This window comes from Rattus rattus, chromosome 6 (genome assembly GCF_011064425.1).
Source record: "Rattus rattus isolate New Zealand chromosome 6, Rrattus_CSIRO_v1, whole genome shotgun sequence".
NCBI classification, from domain to species: Eukaryota; Metazoa; Chordata; class Mammalia; order Rodentia; family Muridae; genus Rattus; species Rattus rattus.
The window spans coordinates 120,902,927-120,922,228 of record NC_046159.1 but is presented as its reverse complement, the minus strand read 5'-3'; the positions used below and the strand labels follow the sequence as shown (position 1 = coordinate 120,922,228).

The 19,302-nt window shown below is 36.3% G+C and overlaps 1 protein-coding gene across 2 annotated transcripts in view; it reads right to left on the bottom strand.

Moving 5' to 3' along the window:
- Window positions 1-70: 70 nt before the first annotated feature.
- Window positions 71-19,302, bottom strand: part of Asz1 (ankyrin repeat, SAM and basic leucine zipper domain containing 1) — a 48,540-nt gene continuing 29,308 nt past the window's right edge. The window contains exons 5-13 of one of the 2 annotated variants that reach the window (XM_032905266.1): window positions 18,876-18,987; window positions 18,229-18,363; window positions 17,494-17,618; window positions 16,599-16,674; window positions 15,648-15,704; window positions 14,646-14,755; window positions 4,611-4,716; window positions 3,509-3,622; window positions 71-501 (exon numbers count right to left, since the gene is read on the bottom strand). In XM_032905266.1, coding sequence (XP_032761157.1) covers window positions 349-501; window positions 3,509-3,622; window positions 4,611-4,716; window positions 14,646-14,755; window positions 15,648-15,704; window positions 16,599-16,674; window positions 17,494-17,618; window positions 18,229-18,363; window positions 18,876-18,987 — 988 coding nt within the window. In that variant the 3' untranslated portion in view covers window positions 71-348. Of the gene's footprint in view, window positions 502-3,508; window positions 3,623-4,602; window positions 4,717-14,645; window positions 14,756-15,647; window positions 15,705-16,598; window positions 16,675-17,493; window positions 17,619-18,228; window positions 18,364-18,875; window positions 18,988-19,302 lie in introns of both variants that reach the window. The other variant, XM_032905267.1, reaches the window with a different exon arrangement.

Genomic DNA, 19,302 nt, shown 5'->3' with positions numbered 1-19,302 from the left:
ATTTATTAACTCCTCATAAATTCTCTAAGCTTTTCTTTAAATGACAAATGAGAACACTTTCTCTGAATGTAAAGAATAGCAAACATTTATTTTGCATGTGATTTAGTCAGTTTAAATGAAAGAATTAGCCATAATTTATTTCTTGATTGAAATGAACATAAAAATGTAATAAACTATATAATTCAAACTGAAGTCACTTTCTAAAGAAAAACTGTATTTTATGTTATCATAATTTTTCCTATGGAGTATAGGCAAGGAAATAAAGCTATGTTGTACCACAAATGATTAAAAGCAATGCTAGGACACTTTGAATAAGATGTACATGTATAACTTAAATAAATATTAGTATCATTTTCTCTGGAAAGTTAGCTTGCAGATGAAAAGCAGCAGTCCGAATCCACATACTGTAACTGCTGACCTCTTCAAAATCCGAGTCTTCCATGGAGACACCTCTTCTACTAGTGGGATGTGAGTTGGATCATTTTCCCGTTCATTCTGCATCTAATTTTTAGAATTGAAAACAAGAGTTAGTAGAAAACGTACTGAAATGAAGACATTTGTTTTGAAAAAAAAATAGTTCATAGTAATTCACTAGTTTTATATGGAAGAAACTGAAAACCTCATGACAGCTTTAAAGTGAACATACATGCCTTCACCAGAGTCTTTCACAGAATTATTACTTTACATTAATAGTAATTTTTTAGATGATCACATTTAAAAATGGTGTTTTTAATTGTCATGAGACAATGTTCCTTTCATTTCAATTTAAAGTTTCTATTTCATCTATAAGGTTTAACAATAGGCATTTATTTCCTTTTGAATTAGATTTAATTAGTATACCATAAAAGACTGAGCCATTCTTATAGCAAGTCTACAACGGAAGGTTAGCAAAAAATCAGAAGACAGTGCGTTGTAACTGCAGCAACAAATATGTCTAAAGGCGACTTCCTAGACGGCCTCTAAATTCCCAGAAGCATGTGAAGAAGCCTCCCACCAGTGTGAGTGTCAGCGGGGGTGGGGAGGAAGAGGTGAGAGATAGCTGCTGTAGCGGGTCAAGAGAGGGAGAATAAGCAGAAAGCAAAGAGATCCTTAAAAGATAAAAAGAACTGGACACATTCATAGAGTGATATTTACTAGAAACATCCTGAGCTGGAGTGACGACAGAAATATTTTCAACAATAGTAGGAATAATGCCTTTGAAATTCTACTGTGTAAATATTTAATTTTAGAAGTCTGCAAAATTAATTTCAAATTTATAGTACAAAAATGGATTCTGATGCTAATCTCATTAAGACTGTAATCCTGGTTTAACTTCCAAATGGCTTCATTCAGCAACAGATTCTGTTTTGACACTGATGCTCCATTTACGGAATCCTGAGAGCCATTGCCTTATTAAACAATGACCCCTCCTGACAAGCGTTGTCGGCGGCGTGTTGGTTTGAAAGAGAATGATGTGGTGTTAAAGGCAGCCTTGACCTCTCCTATCCTCGCTTTGTTACCTCAATGCTTATCTGTGATACCTTGTATATTTCTTTGCAAAGTTCCTATTAGTAAATTTTAAACTATCAAATAAGCATGACAATATAGTCCCCAAAATAGAAGCCTTCCAGATTTTCTGAGTAAAATCTTACTACAACAAAACTGTTCATGTACAACTAATTTAGAAAAATCAGTCTATTCACTTGCTCAAAAAAAAAAAAAAAAGACCTTATACTTGTTATTGTTATAGGCCAATCAACATATTTCCAGGCTAGTTTTTACATAGAAAGTTTAAATTATTCGTTGAGAAGGGCCACAGAAAAAAAAGATGATGGTTCTTTTCACAGTTATACAATACTTATGAAATATTATGATAGCTAATCAAATCATGTTTTAGGTTCAGGAAGTTTTAAAACAATGCTTGTTAATTTTATCTGACACAGTGTACTTTGGGGTCTCTCTCTCTATATCTCACTGCCATACTACACCCAGGTTTTAGTTTGAAAAATGAAGTAAGTACCCATTCCTGCCGCAAGTATGCTTTTAGGAATTCCCTACACTTCAGGAGATACTTTTAAAGAAGTCTGTATACACATATGTTCTCCTTTTCCTTAAATTCTCAAGAATGCCATGCTGAGTAGCATCACTTCCACTTCCCTTCAGTTCTGGCTGTGATGGAGGAAGTGGGGTGGATGCTGCTCTCTAACATCTGTGCAGTCAGCAAGTTCAGGCAATGCCTAGCTTGTGGAGCAGCCTCAGTATCTCGTGAATGAATGAGCGTCACTCAGACACAACTCCTACAGCAGCTCTTCCACTCAAAGAGCTGATTTGCTCCTGACCCTGAAATGCGCCACTTCTTTTCCAGTTTCAAGCAGCCTCCTTCCACTAATACAGAGTTTGCTTCACAACTGTGTCCAAGGATTAAATGACTTCTGCTGATTAAATATATTTTAAGGGAGATGACAAATTACCTTGAACATAAAGTTTGCTCTTAAATTCTTTTGATAAAATATTGGTGAAAATATTAAATGAACCTTAGGCTGAAACTATAAAAATCAGATGTGTCACAAAAGTTTTGTAGACAACAAATTTATTTAGTAAATCAACAGAGACTCAGGGGTGATTGTTTAAAGGAAACTCAGTATCTCCCCTTTACTTTCTAGCTCCAATAAGGCTATCTGATTAGTCTGTATGTCGGTATAGACATTTTTAAAAGTGGAAAACAACCTGCCTTTCAATCCAGACATAGGCTGCTCCTATATAAATATAAGGACAGTAAAAATGTTCACATTCTACAAACAGTTAATTAAAAAACATGATATAGAGTCTGGCCAATAGGAATAATACATCATTGCCAATATTACCTCATTAGCAGAGCTAGTCAGCATTTCGTTTGCCTGTTTTGCATTTATGAAGTTATAAGCAACAGTATAATTTCTACCTTTATTAAGTGCATAAATGTTTTCAATCATTTTTCCACTGGGTTCACATTATTTTTCAGTGCTGAGGATTGAACTAAGGGTCTGGCATATGCTAAGCAAACACTCTACCTTTGACTTATACTCCAACCTGAATTATAGAATATATAATATAGCCTGAATTATAGAAAATAAACATACCACAATTATTAAAGTCTTGGCCTAGTATAGGATACTTATGGCACACAGTTTGGGAATAAACTCTTACCACAGGTCTCACTATTCTATGGGCCATGGCCGTCTGGCCAGACTGTTTGAAAGGGGCTATATAAGCGCTTTCCCATGAGGCTATGCTAGTGAACTCTAGAAAAGACTGTCGGGGTTGCTAAGGAGAAGGATGAGAAGCACATGCCCTTTCAGCATATCCTTCTCTAATGCCTAACTATTCCTTATGTACCCTTCTCCCTTGGGAAACTGTCCTCTTACCAATCCTCCATGTGTCCTACTGGCTGTCTTTGTTAAATTGCTTCTCTTTCCATCATCTAACTGTGAAAGCTGCCCCCCCCAACTCCCCGTTTCCAAGCTTGTTAATGTTAACTGTATACATATACCTTCTGAATCAACTCCTTCAGTCTGCAGACCTCTTCATTCAAATCTTCAACATTACTAACCAGTTCTTCACAAACTGAAGTAAAATTTCTGGGTGAAGCCCACTCCAGTACTATCTGTTGATATTTCCAAAAGTTATATAAAAAAAGTGGAACTAGCCTTTCACAATTTATATGCAAAAAGATTATCAGACACTCTAAAAGATTAAATTATATAATTGACTTTTTTTTTCAGAATAAATCTTAGTAACAAAAGTAGGTCAGTAATTTTATACAAATAGTTGAATTAGCTTGCTATACAAATTTCCAAAATACATGTTTATGTGTAGAAATTAATATTAGTAATATTTGTGGTCAATAAATAATTTTTAAAAAATTTAAAAATGACATGATTCCGGGGGCTGGAGAGATGGCTCAGAGGCTAATAGCGCCGACTGCTCTTCCAGTGGTTGTGAGTTCAAATCCCAGCAACCACATGGTGGCTCACAACCATCTGTAATAGATCTGATGTCCTCTTCTGGTGTGACTGAAGACAGCTACAGTGTAGTTATATATAATAAATAAATAAATTTTAAAAAAGTGAAAACCAAAAATGACATGATTCTCAGAGTGGTACTATAATCATAGTGGTACATTAATCATAGGAAAATAAAGTTGTTTAAAATTTTCATTATAGAGTTTCTAGAATAGACAAACTGACAAAACTCAAAAAGTCTGCTTTTGTAAGTCAGTATCTATTTAAAATTTCCTTAAGAAAAACTATATATCAATATAATTTTAAATCAACATTCAACATGCTATTTTGTTTCATCTTTGACTTGGATCTCCTAACAGTTTTTATTTTAATCAATTAAATCATCATTAAGAAAAATGACAAGTTTAATAGAGATCAGTTGAGATTTTGGCTTGTCTCACTCCCCCTTTGCTTGAGGATGAGGGTTGGAGGTTCTATGGTGAATTACATGTAGAAGAGAATATTTAAATGTACCACTTTAGATTTCATGCTGCATCACCAATAGAACTTCATCAGATCAGAACTGCTTATCATGAGTTTATCTAGTCTTCCACACTCCCATTTTCCACAGAGCAACTCTTACTTAAATACCTTGTGAGAATTCACGGGTAACTCGGTAATGATATTCTGCACAGCTGTGATTAAATGGCCACACTGCTTATTTAATTTCAAAAGAAAGTTGAGGAACTCATCGCCACTACAGAAAGGAAACAACAGGAACCAGTTAATAGTAATTTATGCCATTCTACCAATTTGCCTATAAATTTAAAGATATTTAAAAATTTACTATCTAACATGTATTTGGAACTAAAATATGCATTAGGTATAAGAGAAAACCAAGTCTTTAGTCCCAAGAATGTTGAATTCCTTTACTACTCCCTATTTATTACATAGTTTTTGTGGTATGAAAATTGAACCCTGGACTTGGCACTTGCTGGATGACATCTGTCATTGAGTTAAGGTCCTTGCTCCAAGAATCTCAAATTTCAAGATGAGATATAGACACCTAGATATTATTTGGAGGTATACACAAAAAAGGAAGATTAAAGAACCAATATTAGAGTAGCAATCAAGGAGGATAAAGAATTTATTATTTTTACATGAGTTATTTGTTTTATTTCTCATCAGTGTCTGAGGTGACCAACACTTGTTAACAGGTGAGCTATCTAAAACAGAAAGTTAATTTAGTGCTACACACTATGGTGGGAATAAGGATTTAGAAGCAGTTAACAGAAATTATACTTGGATAAACTTGAAGCCAAATAAGCTTTTCATCTAGGTATTGAAAGGAAGACGTTCTGACCAGAAAGACTTGGTAGGTTAAAAGTATAAAAGTATAAAAGGAAAGGACCAGCTAAGGCACAACTAAAGTAAACTCATGAGGAAGTAGTAGCAATTGGCTGAATATAACACTTTCTAAAGGATTTTGTATTTTTCATAATGAAAGGTAACTAAAGGAGTCCAATTAGGAAGGGAGAAAGTAAAACCCAGGTGCAAATTTTACTTGGTGATTTGTTGTGGATTAAAGTAACATAAATGGAAGGAGAACTGGGGAAAAAGAAATAGAATGCATGTAAAATAATAATCTAGGGTGGTTTTCTTTTTCTCGGTTCACTAGAAGAGCATATCACTGAACAAGCAACTGACTCTGGGGATGGATGGGGAGCAGACTAGAAGATGAACAAAACCCACTACAGTCAAAGTAAGAGCACACTTTTGAGTTGTGCTGACCTGAGTTTGGACTTGAAGTCCACATGTAGGAAACTTTCAGATCTGGGGCAAGTGTAATTTCATATCAAATATTTCTAACTCTCGACACAATTTTCAGAAGGACAAAAGGAGACAATATAAACATTCACTATCTTGTCTAGCAAACGGCTGGCATTCAAGTTAGCTAAATTCTGGTGTAACTTCAATGATATGAGATACACAGGTGGTAACAATAAGTAAACAGTAGAAAGTGTAAGTCTTGGGGGCTGCAAGATGGCTCAGTGGTTAAGAGCACTGACTATTCTTCCAGAGGTCCTGAGTTCAATTCCCAGCAACCACATGGTGGCTCACAACCATCTGTTAATAGGATCTTATACCCTTTTCTTGTGTGTCTGAAGACAGCTATAGTGTACTCATAAATAAAATAAATAAATCTTTAAAAAAGAAAACTGAATGATATTTTAAAAAGTGTAAACCTTATCATCATATTTATCCTGATACCTGTACACCCAAGTGACTTGATATAATTTAGAGACAGTGAGGGAACATCAATAAGAACAATTTTATTTTATATCTACCATTGTCTAACTAGATTAGTTTTCCTTCTAGCATGAATGTGAGCAAAGACCAAGGAGGGTAACTGTAGTTTCAAAACTATGATCCTGAAGACCAGACAGAATAAGATACATTAAGAGAAGAGGACTGAGAGCAGTAAACTCAGTGTTCAGGGAAAGAAAGGAAGCAGAGGAAGCAGGGAAGGGAAGGAGAGGACCACTATTAAGGCAGACAGGTGACAGGAGTACTAGGATGGCTCAGGACGGACATGCCAGTTTACAGTGGGAATTAGAGACACTCTGGGAATGACAGAACAGATAACCAGCATGTTACGTAACTCATTCAGAGAAATGGCAAAGTTGAATGGATAGAATGGGAACACATTACCACAGAATGCTACAAGTCTAGAAAAATGGGAAAAATAAATATCTGTATAGTGTGTCAACAGTATCTACTAAAATAAAAAATGTAAAAGAAAATATCCTCAACTATGGGACAAAATAGTACATTTAATTCCAAACAACATTCTTATATATAATCTTTGGGCAAATTCTATACAGTTTTACATACTAGGATAAAAGTCTATTAGAAATCAGTGCTGTTGCCAGGCAGTGGTGGCACATGCCCTTAATCACAGTGCTTGGGAAGCAGAGGCAGGTGGATCTCTGAGTTCAAGACCAGCCTAGTCTACAAGACAGCAGAGAAACCTTGTCTCAAAAAACCTACCCAAACCCAAACCAAACCAAAACACACACATAAGAAAACAGTGTTGGCTTCCAATGAAACTAAGAATGGACAGTTTCTCTACAGCGCCTTACTAGTTAAGTGAAAATACAGCATTTTCATTTAAAGGAAGCTTGTTGGTATTAGGCTGAAAAACAAACCTCAGAGCACTAACTCTATCTATCCAGGCACCCAAGTTCATGGTTCCTTCTTTTCTCATTTGTGTTTGGTTTCCTGGAGACTAGCATAGCCTGAACTCACTGTGTAGCTGAGGATATGTGGAAACTCCTGACTTCCTGTGCCTACCTCCCAAGTACACAGGGATTATATAGGCTTGGTCCACCCCATCTTTTTAGTTCCTTTCAAAACCAAAGTGAAAATACGTATTTCTAAGGACTTACTGCTTTATTTACCAAATAAAAACAGTACTTATAAAAGTGTTATCACAATATACATTTTTCTTCATCATGTGTCTTGAGTTTTACCTGATTTTTACTCTAGAAAAAAAAGAGAATACAGGGAGAGCAACAAGAGCGATTACTTGTCACATGGGCACTGGAAAAAATTTCCTGAACAAAACACCAATGGCTTATGCTCTAAGATCGAGAATCGACAAATGGGATCTCATAAAACTGCAAAGCTTCTGTAAGGCAAAGGACACTGTGGTTAGGACAAAACGGCAACCAACAGATTGGGAAAATATTTTTACCAATCCTACAACAGATAGAGGCCTTATATCCAAAATATACAAAGAACTCAAGAAGTTAGACCGCAGGGAGACAAATAACCCTATTAAAAAATGGGGTTCAGAGCTAAACAAAGAATTCACAGCTGAGGAATGCCGAATGGCTGAGAAACACCTAAAGAAATGTTCAACATCTTTAGTCATAAGGGAAATGCAAATCAAAATAACCTGAGATTTCACCTCACACCAGTGAGAATGGCTAAGATCAAAAACTCAGGTGACAGCAGATGCTGGCGAGGATGCGGAGAAAGAGGAACACTCCTCCATTGTTGGTGGGATTGCAGACTGCACAACCATTCTGGAAATCAGTCTGGAGGTTCCTCAGAAAATTGGACATTGAACTGCCTGAGGATCCAGCTATACCTCTTTGGCATATACCCAAAAGATGCCCCACCATATAAAAAAGACACGTGCTCCACTATGTTCATCGCAGCCTTATTTATAATAGCCAGAAGCTGGAAAGAACCCAGATGCCCTTCAACAGAGGAATGGATACAGAAAATGTGGTACATCTACACAATGGAATATTACTCAGCTATCAAAAACAATGACTTTATGAAATTCGTAGGCAAATGGTCGGAACTCGAAAATATCATCCTGAGTGAGGTAACCCAATCACAGAAAAACACACATGGTATGCACTCATTGATAAGTGGCTATTAGCCCAAATGCTTGAATTACCCTAGATGCCTAGAACAAATGAAACTCAAGACGGATGATCAAAATGTGAATGTTTCCTCCTTCTTTAAAAGGGGAACAAGAATACCTTGGCAAGGAATAGAGGCAAAGATTAAAACAGAGACAGAAGGAACACCCATTCAGAGCCTGCCCCACATGTGGCCCATGCATATACAGCCATCCAATTAGACAAGATGGATGAAGCAAAGAAGTGCAGGCCTACAGGAGCCGGATGTAGATCTCTCCCGAGAGACACAGCCAGAATACAGAAAACACAGAGGCGTATGCCAGCAGCAAACCACTGAATTGAGAATAGGACCCCGTTGAAGGAATCAGAGAAAGAACTGGAAGAGCTTGAAGGGCTTGAGACCCCATATGTACAACAATGCCAAGCAACCAGAGCTTCCAGGACTAAGCCACTACCTAAAGACTATACATGGACTGACCCTGGACTCTGACCTCATAGGTAGCAATGAATATCCTAGTAAGAGCACCAGTGGAAGGGGGAAGCCCTGGGTCCTGTTAAGACTGAACCCCCAGTGAACTAGATTGTTGGGTGGAGGGCGGCAAGAGGGGGAGGATAGGGAGGGGAACACCCATAAAGAAGGGGAGGGGGGAGGGGGATGTTTGCTCGGAAACTGGGAAAGGGAATAACATTCGAAATGTATATAAGAAATACTCAAGTTAATTAAAAAAAAAAGAGCAATTACTTGTGCTGATTTTTGTCTATATGATAGTTGTAGACAATACACATTTGATTTCGAGTTCAGTGCTCTTTTGATACTTGGATTCTGTTTACTGTCAGTAAGTACTGAACAGGTGATTCATCAATGCCATACATATTTAACATAACAAGCTCAAGAACATTAATATTCATTGAGAATTATTATCCAAAATATCAAGTGATAACAGGTGTATAACTACACAGGCTATCTAATATAAATTTATCAGCACTTATTCTGAAGACAGTAAGGAACTTAGTTAAAATAAGACAGTATCACTTGCAAAGTCTTATTAAATGTGGGAATTTGCATGGGAATGTTAGATCTTGGAAGACTAAAGAGATGTGGCCTTGTTAGAGGAGTATTGCTGGAGAAGGCTTTGAGGTTTCAGAAGACTAGTGCCACTCCTACTCAGGATGAAGATGTAAGCTCTCAGCTGTTGCTACCTTCATGTCTTTGTCCTGCCCTCAAGGACTGCCTGAAACCATAAGCCCAAGTTAAACGTTTTCCTTTTTAAGTTGCCTTGGTCATGGTGTCTATCTTAGTCACTATCCTATTACTGTAAAGAGATATCATGACCAAGGCAACTCTCATTGAAGAGAGCATTTCATTTGGGCACTTGCACATGTCTCAGAGGTTAGTCCATTATCATGGTAAAGGAGCATGGTGGCCCACAGGCAGACATGGCTCTGGAGAAGGAGCTGGAAAGTTCTACTTCCTGATCCATAGGCAAAGGGAGAGGCAGTGGGCCTGGTGTGGGCTTTAGAAACCTCAAAGTGCACCCCAGTGACACACTTACAATCCTTTCGAACAGTTCTATTCCATGGCGACTAAGCATTCAAATACATGATCCTATAGGGGCATTTCTATTTAAACTCAGTGTTCTTATCATAGCGATATTAAAGTAAATAAGATAGTAAATGAGAAGAAAACATAAGCCTTTATTTTAACATATAATTTTTCAAGTCACTGAACAGCAATAGGTAAGTTATATAAAATCACAGGTCTAGTGAGTATCATAGTATATATGTGGATCTCCTATCACTGCCAGACAATATATAACCTATAGAATTTTGCATGCACCCCTAGCAATTTGTTTGTATTTAAAGAATTTAAAGAAGCAATATGACAAAGGAATGGTAAAATGAATTATTTGATCAAATGTGGTGTGTGTGTGTGTGTGTGTGTGTGTGTGTAAGAGAGAGAGAGAAAAGGAGAGAGAGAGAGAGAGAGAGAGAGAGAGAGAGAGAGAGAGAGAGATATGGAGGGAGTGAGAGAGAGAACTATGTTCTCCTTTTCAGAGAATACTTTATTTCCCAGCGACACAGGATTGATAAAATGACCTACTTTGTACCTAAGACTGTGCAACTTTTTTGAAGATTATAATGTAATTGCAAAATTTCCCCTTCCTTTTCCTCTTCTAACCCCTCTAATATACCCTTTCTTGCTTTCTCTCAAATTTAGTCCTTTTTGTTCATTAAGCATTGTTATACATATTTATTTCAAACTAATTACATACAACCTGCTCAGTATTGCACATGTTTTTAGTGGTGACCATTTGGTGCTGGATAACAAATTAGGAAGGTTGTTTCTCTTCCTCTCAGCATTCACAGTTGCCTCTACTTCTCTTGGCGGATGAGACCTCAGGAACCTTCCCCTGTCTACATTGTGTGCATATTGGTGTCATCCTTATTTAGCTCATGCTCATGGGCAGTCTTGAGACTTTATGGGTATGGCTTCTGACATTCCTAGGAGACATGCTCTCACAGCAAACTTCCTATTCCTCTGAACTCAGGGAGCCACCGACTGTCTCTGCTGGTTGGCATGGCACTTTTCCTCTCTTGACATGAAGGAGCATGTCCTAGTTCAGAGCAGTTCCTCTAGTCTGCTCTCAGAACAAGAATGAAGAAAGCCATTGCAACTTTTCAATGATAAGAATGACCAGGAAGCCCATATCCCTGTGGCTGATGTTTAACATTTATAAGGAGGATATGCTGTATCTTAAACTTTTGAAGTCTAGTATTAATATAAAATTTAATCTATGGTCAATAGATTATAAACAGAGCACCACATACTTGTAGTTTGAAAACAAACTAACTACAATAAATGGCACTATTTTCTGCCAGGATATTTTTTTAATAGTTTCTTCCAGTATTTCTACAACTAATATTATATTTAGTATAACAGTTTACACTGTGCCTTTAATGTATTGTAAACATTTCCCATGACATTAAGTTTCAAAATAATGTTAATAATGGAAAAATCATGTTTATGCAATCTAAGCCAACCATTTCTTTGTTGTTAGCTATTCAGAAATTTCAACTTAAAAATGTTTAGAAATAACAGACATGAACAGTGTATTTTACATAAAACATCAGATCTATGTAGATTTTTGAGATATAGTAATTTCTTGATGAACTTAATTCTGAGACACTTTAACACATCCAAGTGAATTTTAGGTAGCTCGGAGCTCAAAGAAAACATCTGAGGAGAAACTGATGAATGCTTATTAGTTTGCTCAAAACCATTGTTTAAATTTAAATTTTAAATGCTACAAACATGTTAAGGGATAAAAAGTAAATGAACAGTATATGTGGATTCTTGTAACAGATTATTTTAGAAATTTGACACACACCCAAGAAGCATCTTAAAATAAATCAGAGGATTAATTGTTGAAATAAAATTATCAGGAGATTATAATCAATCAATTTAACTTTTTCTGCTGTTAGTTTTCTTATGACTTCATGACTAATTTCTTCTCTAAAGGATGACTTTGAACAAATGGGAAGCAAAACCTTGTCTTTACAATCATATAAACACAGACTGTGATTTAATAACAAGGTCAAATTCCTGGAATAGGTGCCTGACATTTTTATTTTTTAAAAAGATTCAACAGTTTTAATAAGTGAGCCATTCATGATTCTACACTCTCTAGGATTATTAAGGTCTACAAATATATACATATTGGCAATTCCATTACCATAAAAATAGGTAACTATGATGATTCCAATTTGCAAGTTAGTTACCTAGAACCTGGAATATTGTTAAGTAGAATCAATGACGAATCAACAGAAATATTTAAGAAAAGTTGCAAATTAAAAACACCACTACTAAGATCCTCCACCATGCATTTAAATATTTAGGTGCTATGGTTTTGCCTAAAACTGACTACGCCAAAACTTAAGACCTTCCTTTTAGATGGAAGCAAGGCAATGGATGGGAAGAGTATTTATAAGGTGGACCATTTAATAAATAGTGTTTAAGAAGTCAGGATCACATAAACAGTTTCTTGGAAGGAATTTCTAAGATAATACAGAAAATTGTTTGAGTCCCAGCTACACCGTGAGATGTAGAAAGCTCCATAAGCGATGGCAGCGGGGTTGGCAAGTGTTCTTGTATGACCCATAAAGCCTCCCAGCATGGTTATTTGATGGAAGGGCTAAACAGAGTTCAAAATTACCAAGCCTTTGGGAGGAAAACAATTATTATGTATTATTTAGGATTTCAAAAATTTATGTGTTTAATCTTAAATGCAGGAAATATTGGATACAAATTATTTACAAAATGAACTAATCATATACTTTAAAAGGCAAAAGCCTGTCAGGTTTTCTAGCATATATTTAAATTTATATATTTATATATTTAACTATTGCTCAGTTACTATGCTGAATCAAGCTAGAAATCAATAGGAAAGTTTCTAAACACATATAAATCAAAGGATGTACTGTTAGACAATATGTGACAGGAAGTCTTGAAGGAAAAACAGTACACATAAAAGTCTATGAAAATGGTCCCTCAGTGTAATGTTTTGTGACATTCAACTGCATCCATATTGAGAGGACAATGCAAATGGTCATGTGCTTAGATAACAAAAGGAGGCCTAACCTGCAGTCCTGCACTTGGGAAGCTAAGCAGAAGACTGAGGGTCAGAGGCTAGACTAGGGTACAGAAGATCCTGTCCCTAAAAGAAAGGAAGGGAGTAAAGGAGAAATGCTAGACCTGTAACTCATTAATACATAAAAATAAATTCAAAGCAGGCAGAAGGAAGGAAATGTAAGAATAACATCAGAAGCCAATGAAATAAAAAACAGTAATGAAACAAAAAGAAGGTCCTAGAGGCTGGTGAGATGGCACAGTGGGTAAAGCACAGGTCACCAAGCCTGACGACTTGAGTTCAAACTACATGTGAGGACCTACACAGTGATAGAGAAGACTGATTTCCATAAGATGTCCTCTGCTCCCACATCCACATGTGCCACACACAAACCTACTCCTATGAGAAAACTAAAAGGAGTGTCTGTCTAAAAACGAATAAACATCTAGCAAGACTAATAGAGATAAAAATGGGGGGGTATCAGTATTGGTAATGAAAAGAGGCAGTGTAATAGAGTATGCAGGTATCTAAAGGATAGCAGGGGGCAGCACCAACCCTGTATGCCTGTGAATTCAACCACTCAGTAATGGAAAACGTCTCTGAAAACCACAAATGAGAAAAACGAATGCAAACTAAAATCGCTACAGCTTCAATAGTTCTGTAACTCTTGAGGAGGATACAACTGTGATGAAGAACATACCCTAAGGTGACCCCAGGCGAAACTGTTTCAGTGGAGAAATCTACATAAATGGTTAAAGGAAAACTTCACTAGTCTCTATAACCTTGTCCAGGAAAGAGATGAGAATAACAATTCCTTAATCATTTTGTAATGCTGTCACCCTAACACCAAAACTAGGTGAAGCACCAAGAAAAACTCAGTCATCCCTCTTGTGAACTTAGAAGCAAGTCTTACATAATGCAGCTGAGATGAAGATGAACCTAAGAGAAGTATTTTCTTTGTGGGTGTTGTGAAAGTCGTACCACATTTTCTTTTCTCCGGTTTATATGTGTGAATGTCCGTTTGCATATGCATGAGTACATGCACTTCACATGGAACCCAGAGGCCAACCTCAGACACTGTTCTTTAGGGAAGGCTCATCTTGTTCTTTTAAGACAGGGTATCTTGCTGGCCTGGGACTCACTGTGTAGGCTATGGCAGAGAGTGCCAAGGCTCTGCCTACCTCTGCCTCCCCAGCACTGGGATCACATGCCTGGCTTGTCTTGGGAAGCCTGGCTTGTTTAGGGACTGAATCAGGGCCTCGTGTTTGCATGGAAAGCCCTTTACCAGTTGGAGCATGATTCCAGTTCCATACTTTTTAGATTGACATCTAACATGATTTAAGGGACTGAGAACTAAGCTAGGGAAATGGATCATTTCCACGATCTTATTTAGCAAGATGTAAGGATAAAAGAAGTATAAACTGTCTCTAGGCAAGTTAACAAGATGCACTGTTTTGCTTCTTTGTAAAATAAATTTATAAACATTAACTTTATAAAGTGCATCTGGTTCAGACCATTGTATATCTCATTTTCCTGGGAAAATAGTAGCATTAAATCAAATACTCAGTAAAGAAGAATACTTAGTTGTAAATAATTTTAATGTAAACTGACAATTTTACCTAATTTCCAACTTTGCCACTTCAGGTAATTTTCCAAAATTTATCTCTTCTACTTCTAGTTCCTTAAGAGCAGCCAAAATTTTCTGTTGATCTTTACTTGTAATTCCATTCTAAGGAGAAATAATTTTAAGGTTCAGTAAGATAGTTATACTTGGGTAATTTCATATTTGAGAATACTAATGCCATTTTCTAGATGAATCTCTATCTTGTAAAACAGACAAATACTGGAAAATAATGTACTTAAATATATTATTTGCTTGTACCTTAACAAAATTACGGCATTAAGTGATAGATAGGTTTATAATCAACTATAGTTATTTTTTGGCAACATAAAATAACTGTGGTTAACTCAAAGTGCTATTTTTAATTATAATTTAAAATATATCATTCTAAAACATAGTCTTGCCTCCAAAATATTGTTTTGGGTGTTATTAATGAGAAGTGAGAATTACTTTTTTTAACCTATATTTTCCCTTCAATGTTAAAGTGAACGTCTTTCCTGGATTTAGTTAGAAGTATGCTGTTTTGGTTTTCAGTGATAGTATGGATTCAGGTATCTCATGTATTCACACAACAAAATCATTACCTTAAGATATCCTCTCATCACAGTTCCTCTAAAACGTCCCACACCTAACTGAATGATTAATGATGACTGTGATAACACAGTCAGTGCTAATTAGAATATGATGTCTCTGAGTGCATTAAAAGTCACCTTTTACTTCGTATTAACCTGTTTTATTAATCCACTTCCCATCTGCAAATGAGCAGCAGTTAAGATATAAGAACAGTACTAGGAAGCCCCATGCTCTAAGTCTGTAAATGTGTTTTAAGCAACTTAATACTGAGGTACAATATAAAGCTAGTAATTCATTGTTGTTTCTAACCAAGAACCTACAAAAGATCAGTCTACAAAGCCATAGAATTTTAAAAATAGAAAACAAAAGAACGTGCAAGTTTAAAAACATCAAGTAATCTACCTGGCATTTTATAAGTGATACTAACCTTTGTAAGCTCGTCTTTCTTCATGGTCAGAAGGTGTCTTAAAGTTATATCCCTTTCCTGCATAAAAGACAAAAAGCCCACCACCATGCAGCGTGAACAACTCACAGCAAAGCAGGAAAGGAAACTGTCACTGAACTGCTTTCTCAATACCTTCCGGGTGTTCAAAGAGTATGCAGTTTAAGCTTACAAAAGCATGCAGTACCTAGGTTCCCAGAATCATAGAACATGGCTAGCATCCATGTCTGCTTAGATAAAAAGAGAATGTTTTGGAAACTTGACAAAAATTATATTTTATGAATATTTAAATTTCAGATGGCATCAGACTAAACTATCAATAACATGAGTTTTGACCAAAGATTTCCTCAGTAGAAGTTTCAGAGCTGTATAATGAACCCAACTCTGAGCTATCCGCACCAGTGTTCATATTCCTAGGAGAATTTGTCTTAAGTCCTTTGCTTCAGTGTCCTTATCTATATTGTAACAACTGTCATCTACTCAAACCCCACCATGCATGCTGAAAACACACACAGTTCAGTATATAATCTAATCTAATCTTCAGGACAACCTATACTTGTTCTTATAGGAAAAAACCCCGATATTTAAGTAGCATATTTCAGTTAGCCGATCAAATATCTGGCACAGGAGTGTCTGGTTCAAAACCATGCTTCTAGTGTTTCACACACAAAAAGCAACAACTGTAAACAGGGCTTAAATGGGTACTGATTTATAAGATAGAAATTGTGAAATCCAGACAGATCTAATTTATATACATTTCTAGGTCAATAAAATTTTGACGTGTGTATTATAAATTTAAAATAGGGTAGTCTAAAATGAAGGAGGAATAAATGGCATGCTTGTGAATAAAGCTTAATTTTATTCAAATATAACATGTTATGCTAAATATAAACACGTGCATATATAAAACTCACTCTGCTTCACATGCAACCTTACCTTTAATAAGTCTGTCATATGTTCCAGTCCCAGGCCATGTAAAAATATCTCCAGATCTCCAAACGCTGTATATGGACTGTAAGGCATCACAGCAAGGTCAGTGTCAGAACAGACTATGCGTACACAGTAACTTATGTGCATGTCTACTCAGAGCAGTCATGGAAAGGAGCAAGAACAATCCAGGCACAATCATTTGTACGTTTACACAGAACATTTAAATCCTGCATCAGAGGAACAAACTAGGTTCTCTGTCCCCTTCTCTGTCCCTCCTCCTACTTCCTCTTTCTTTCTCCCCCTCCCTCCTAAAGCTGAAAAATTAAACTCATGGCTTCACATAATCTAAGGAGTGAACCACATTCCCAACCCAAAACAAAGTTTTTTGCAAAGAAAGGGAAAAGATGGATGGTACTATCCAGCTCATCTGTCCTAGGATTGAAATATTCATCAGTATGTATTTATCATGCAATGTTGCACATATTAATGTCTTTCGACTCAGTAAACGTAAGATAGGTGGCAACTAGAGACCGGTGTGTAGCCACGTGTTGAGCAACAGAGTTCAGGGATTTCTTCTTTCAAAACCAGAGATGACTGAAAATAACTAGAAAATAAGGTCTAACACAAACAAGTTAGAATACAAATACAATCTTGAGTCTCTTTAAAGTAAAATTTTTTATTTTACTAAAAATGTATATTAGAGTCAGAGTTAAGTAAATAACTAAATAAAACTCTTCTAAACTCTGAAGAGCAAGGCATCTAAAATCCAGACATTTCCAAAAGGCATTTTAAAATGCTTATTAAAGTTTAAAATACCACATATCTTATATAACTTGCCAAATGTACTATAAGTAATAAAACATGTATTTTATATGCATTCTGCTAAGCTCAAGTATATTACCTAAATATGTGATCTTTTTCTTTATCAGAGTCTGTGGCCAACAGTTTACAAATAGTCTCTTCTTTGGTTAGCTGCTGGAGTTTTCCTTCCAGTGGATTTAGGGTCAGAGAAAGAAAGTTGAAGATCTGAAAACAGTTCCAAGTCATTCAAATACAGTTAACATTATTACTACCCTTACACTGAGAAGAGAGTGAAGATACTAGTTTTTCTATCTATAAGGAAAATTCTAACAAGGCGAGTGGTTCCGAGATTTATAACTCTTTATCCTGAAAAAGCCTTTTGTGAAATCAAGTAAATGCTTCCTTAACCTAAAATAATAATGACATACACCAATTCAGAAATTCAAATATCAAGGATAGTAATTAATATTTCAAGATGATATAAAGCCGTTTAGACAATTATTTATAAACAGAAGGCAGTCTGTGCTCTGGAAGTAGTCAGCATGAGTGTATCACACGCACAGACCCTAAGTGTGCATCTCAAACCAGTCTATGCCTATTACAGAGTCACTTCTAGGGACACAATAAAGCTTTACTGTCTTTTTTTATTACTTAAATGACTATAATATCAATGATTTGACTTAAAAGATGACTATTCTAGAAAAACAAAGTTTTATTACCTGCTTGGAGAATAAAAACTCAATTAATTGATAGTTGCCCAAATACATTAGGAACTGTGACAACATGAAAATCCTACATGAAAAAAAGATGACCCAGAAAGTTCACAGGTGAATACCTCAAGATGTTTATTTCTTTTTGCAATCTCACTTGGTGTCCTGCCATCTTTGGTCTGTAGCATTTTATTAGCTCCGAGTTCAAGCAACTTCAGAATTACATTTTTATGACCCTGCCGTGCTGCCCATGTTAAGGCCTGTAAGTGTGGGAAAGAAGACTGTTTAAAAAGGGCTTCATGTGAGACAGATAAGAAATATTTTCACCGGTATTTATGGCACAGTAAAAAGGAGAGCTTAGCTAATTAGCAGAGTGACGCAATCTCCTCATTGCACAATATAATGTAAACATACGCCCAGCTGTACTTAGATGTGACTAAACCAAACGCTGTTGTGCACAGCTAAGTATGTCGTGGAATAAAGAACTTATCTGCCACTACAGATGCTTTCTACGAAAGAATATGTGTGCGTTCTCCTGAGGCCTGGTTTTGCTGTGTGTTACAGCCTCTTTTATCAAAGGTCAAAGAGACTTTTCCTTCTGTAAGCTCTGCCCATCAGTGTTCTCACCCAGCCCAAGCCTTCTACAACTTTTCTTAACTCTTTGACAGTAAGCATCAACCAAACCAAACTAGCCATTTGTGTAGATGCTCGATAGTCTAGCAAAGTGTCAATGTCTCAGAAATAGAAGTCAGCACTGAAAAGCATTTCTCACAGTATAACCATTCTCATCCTGGGCGTTGACTTCTGCTCCATGAGCAACAAGCAGAGCAACGACCTGAGTATGACCATCTCGGGCAGCATACATGATTGGAGTCATAAGTCTCCTACAGAGGAAGAGGAAAGAGACACATGTCTTCATGTTACCACTAGCAGCCATTCAATTTCATAGGCACATGCACACAAAAAATATCATTGACAATGTTTTAAGAGAAAAGAGAAGGCAGTAAGAGCTTTTAATGTAGCAAGCAATTTTCAAAAACATAATTGAATGTCACAGGTCTATCAAACACAATCCAGACCAGATAGCCAATACAAATTCAATTCTATTTTTTGTGTGTACCTTCTGTTTTGATATTTTGTCTCATTGACAATGTTTATTTTGACCTTTGGTTTTGTTCTAGAGGTGGGGGAGGAAGGGA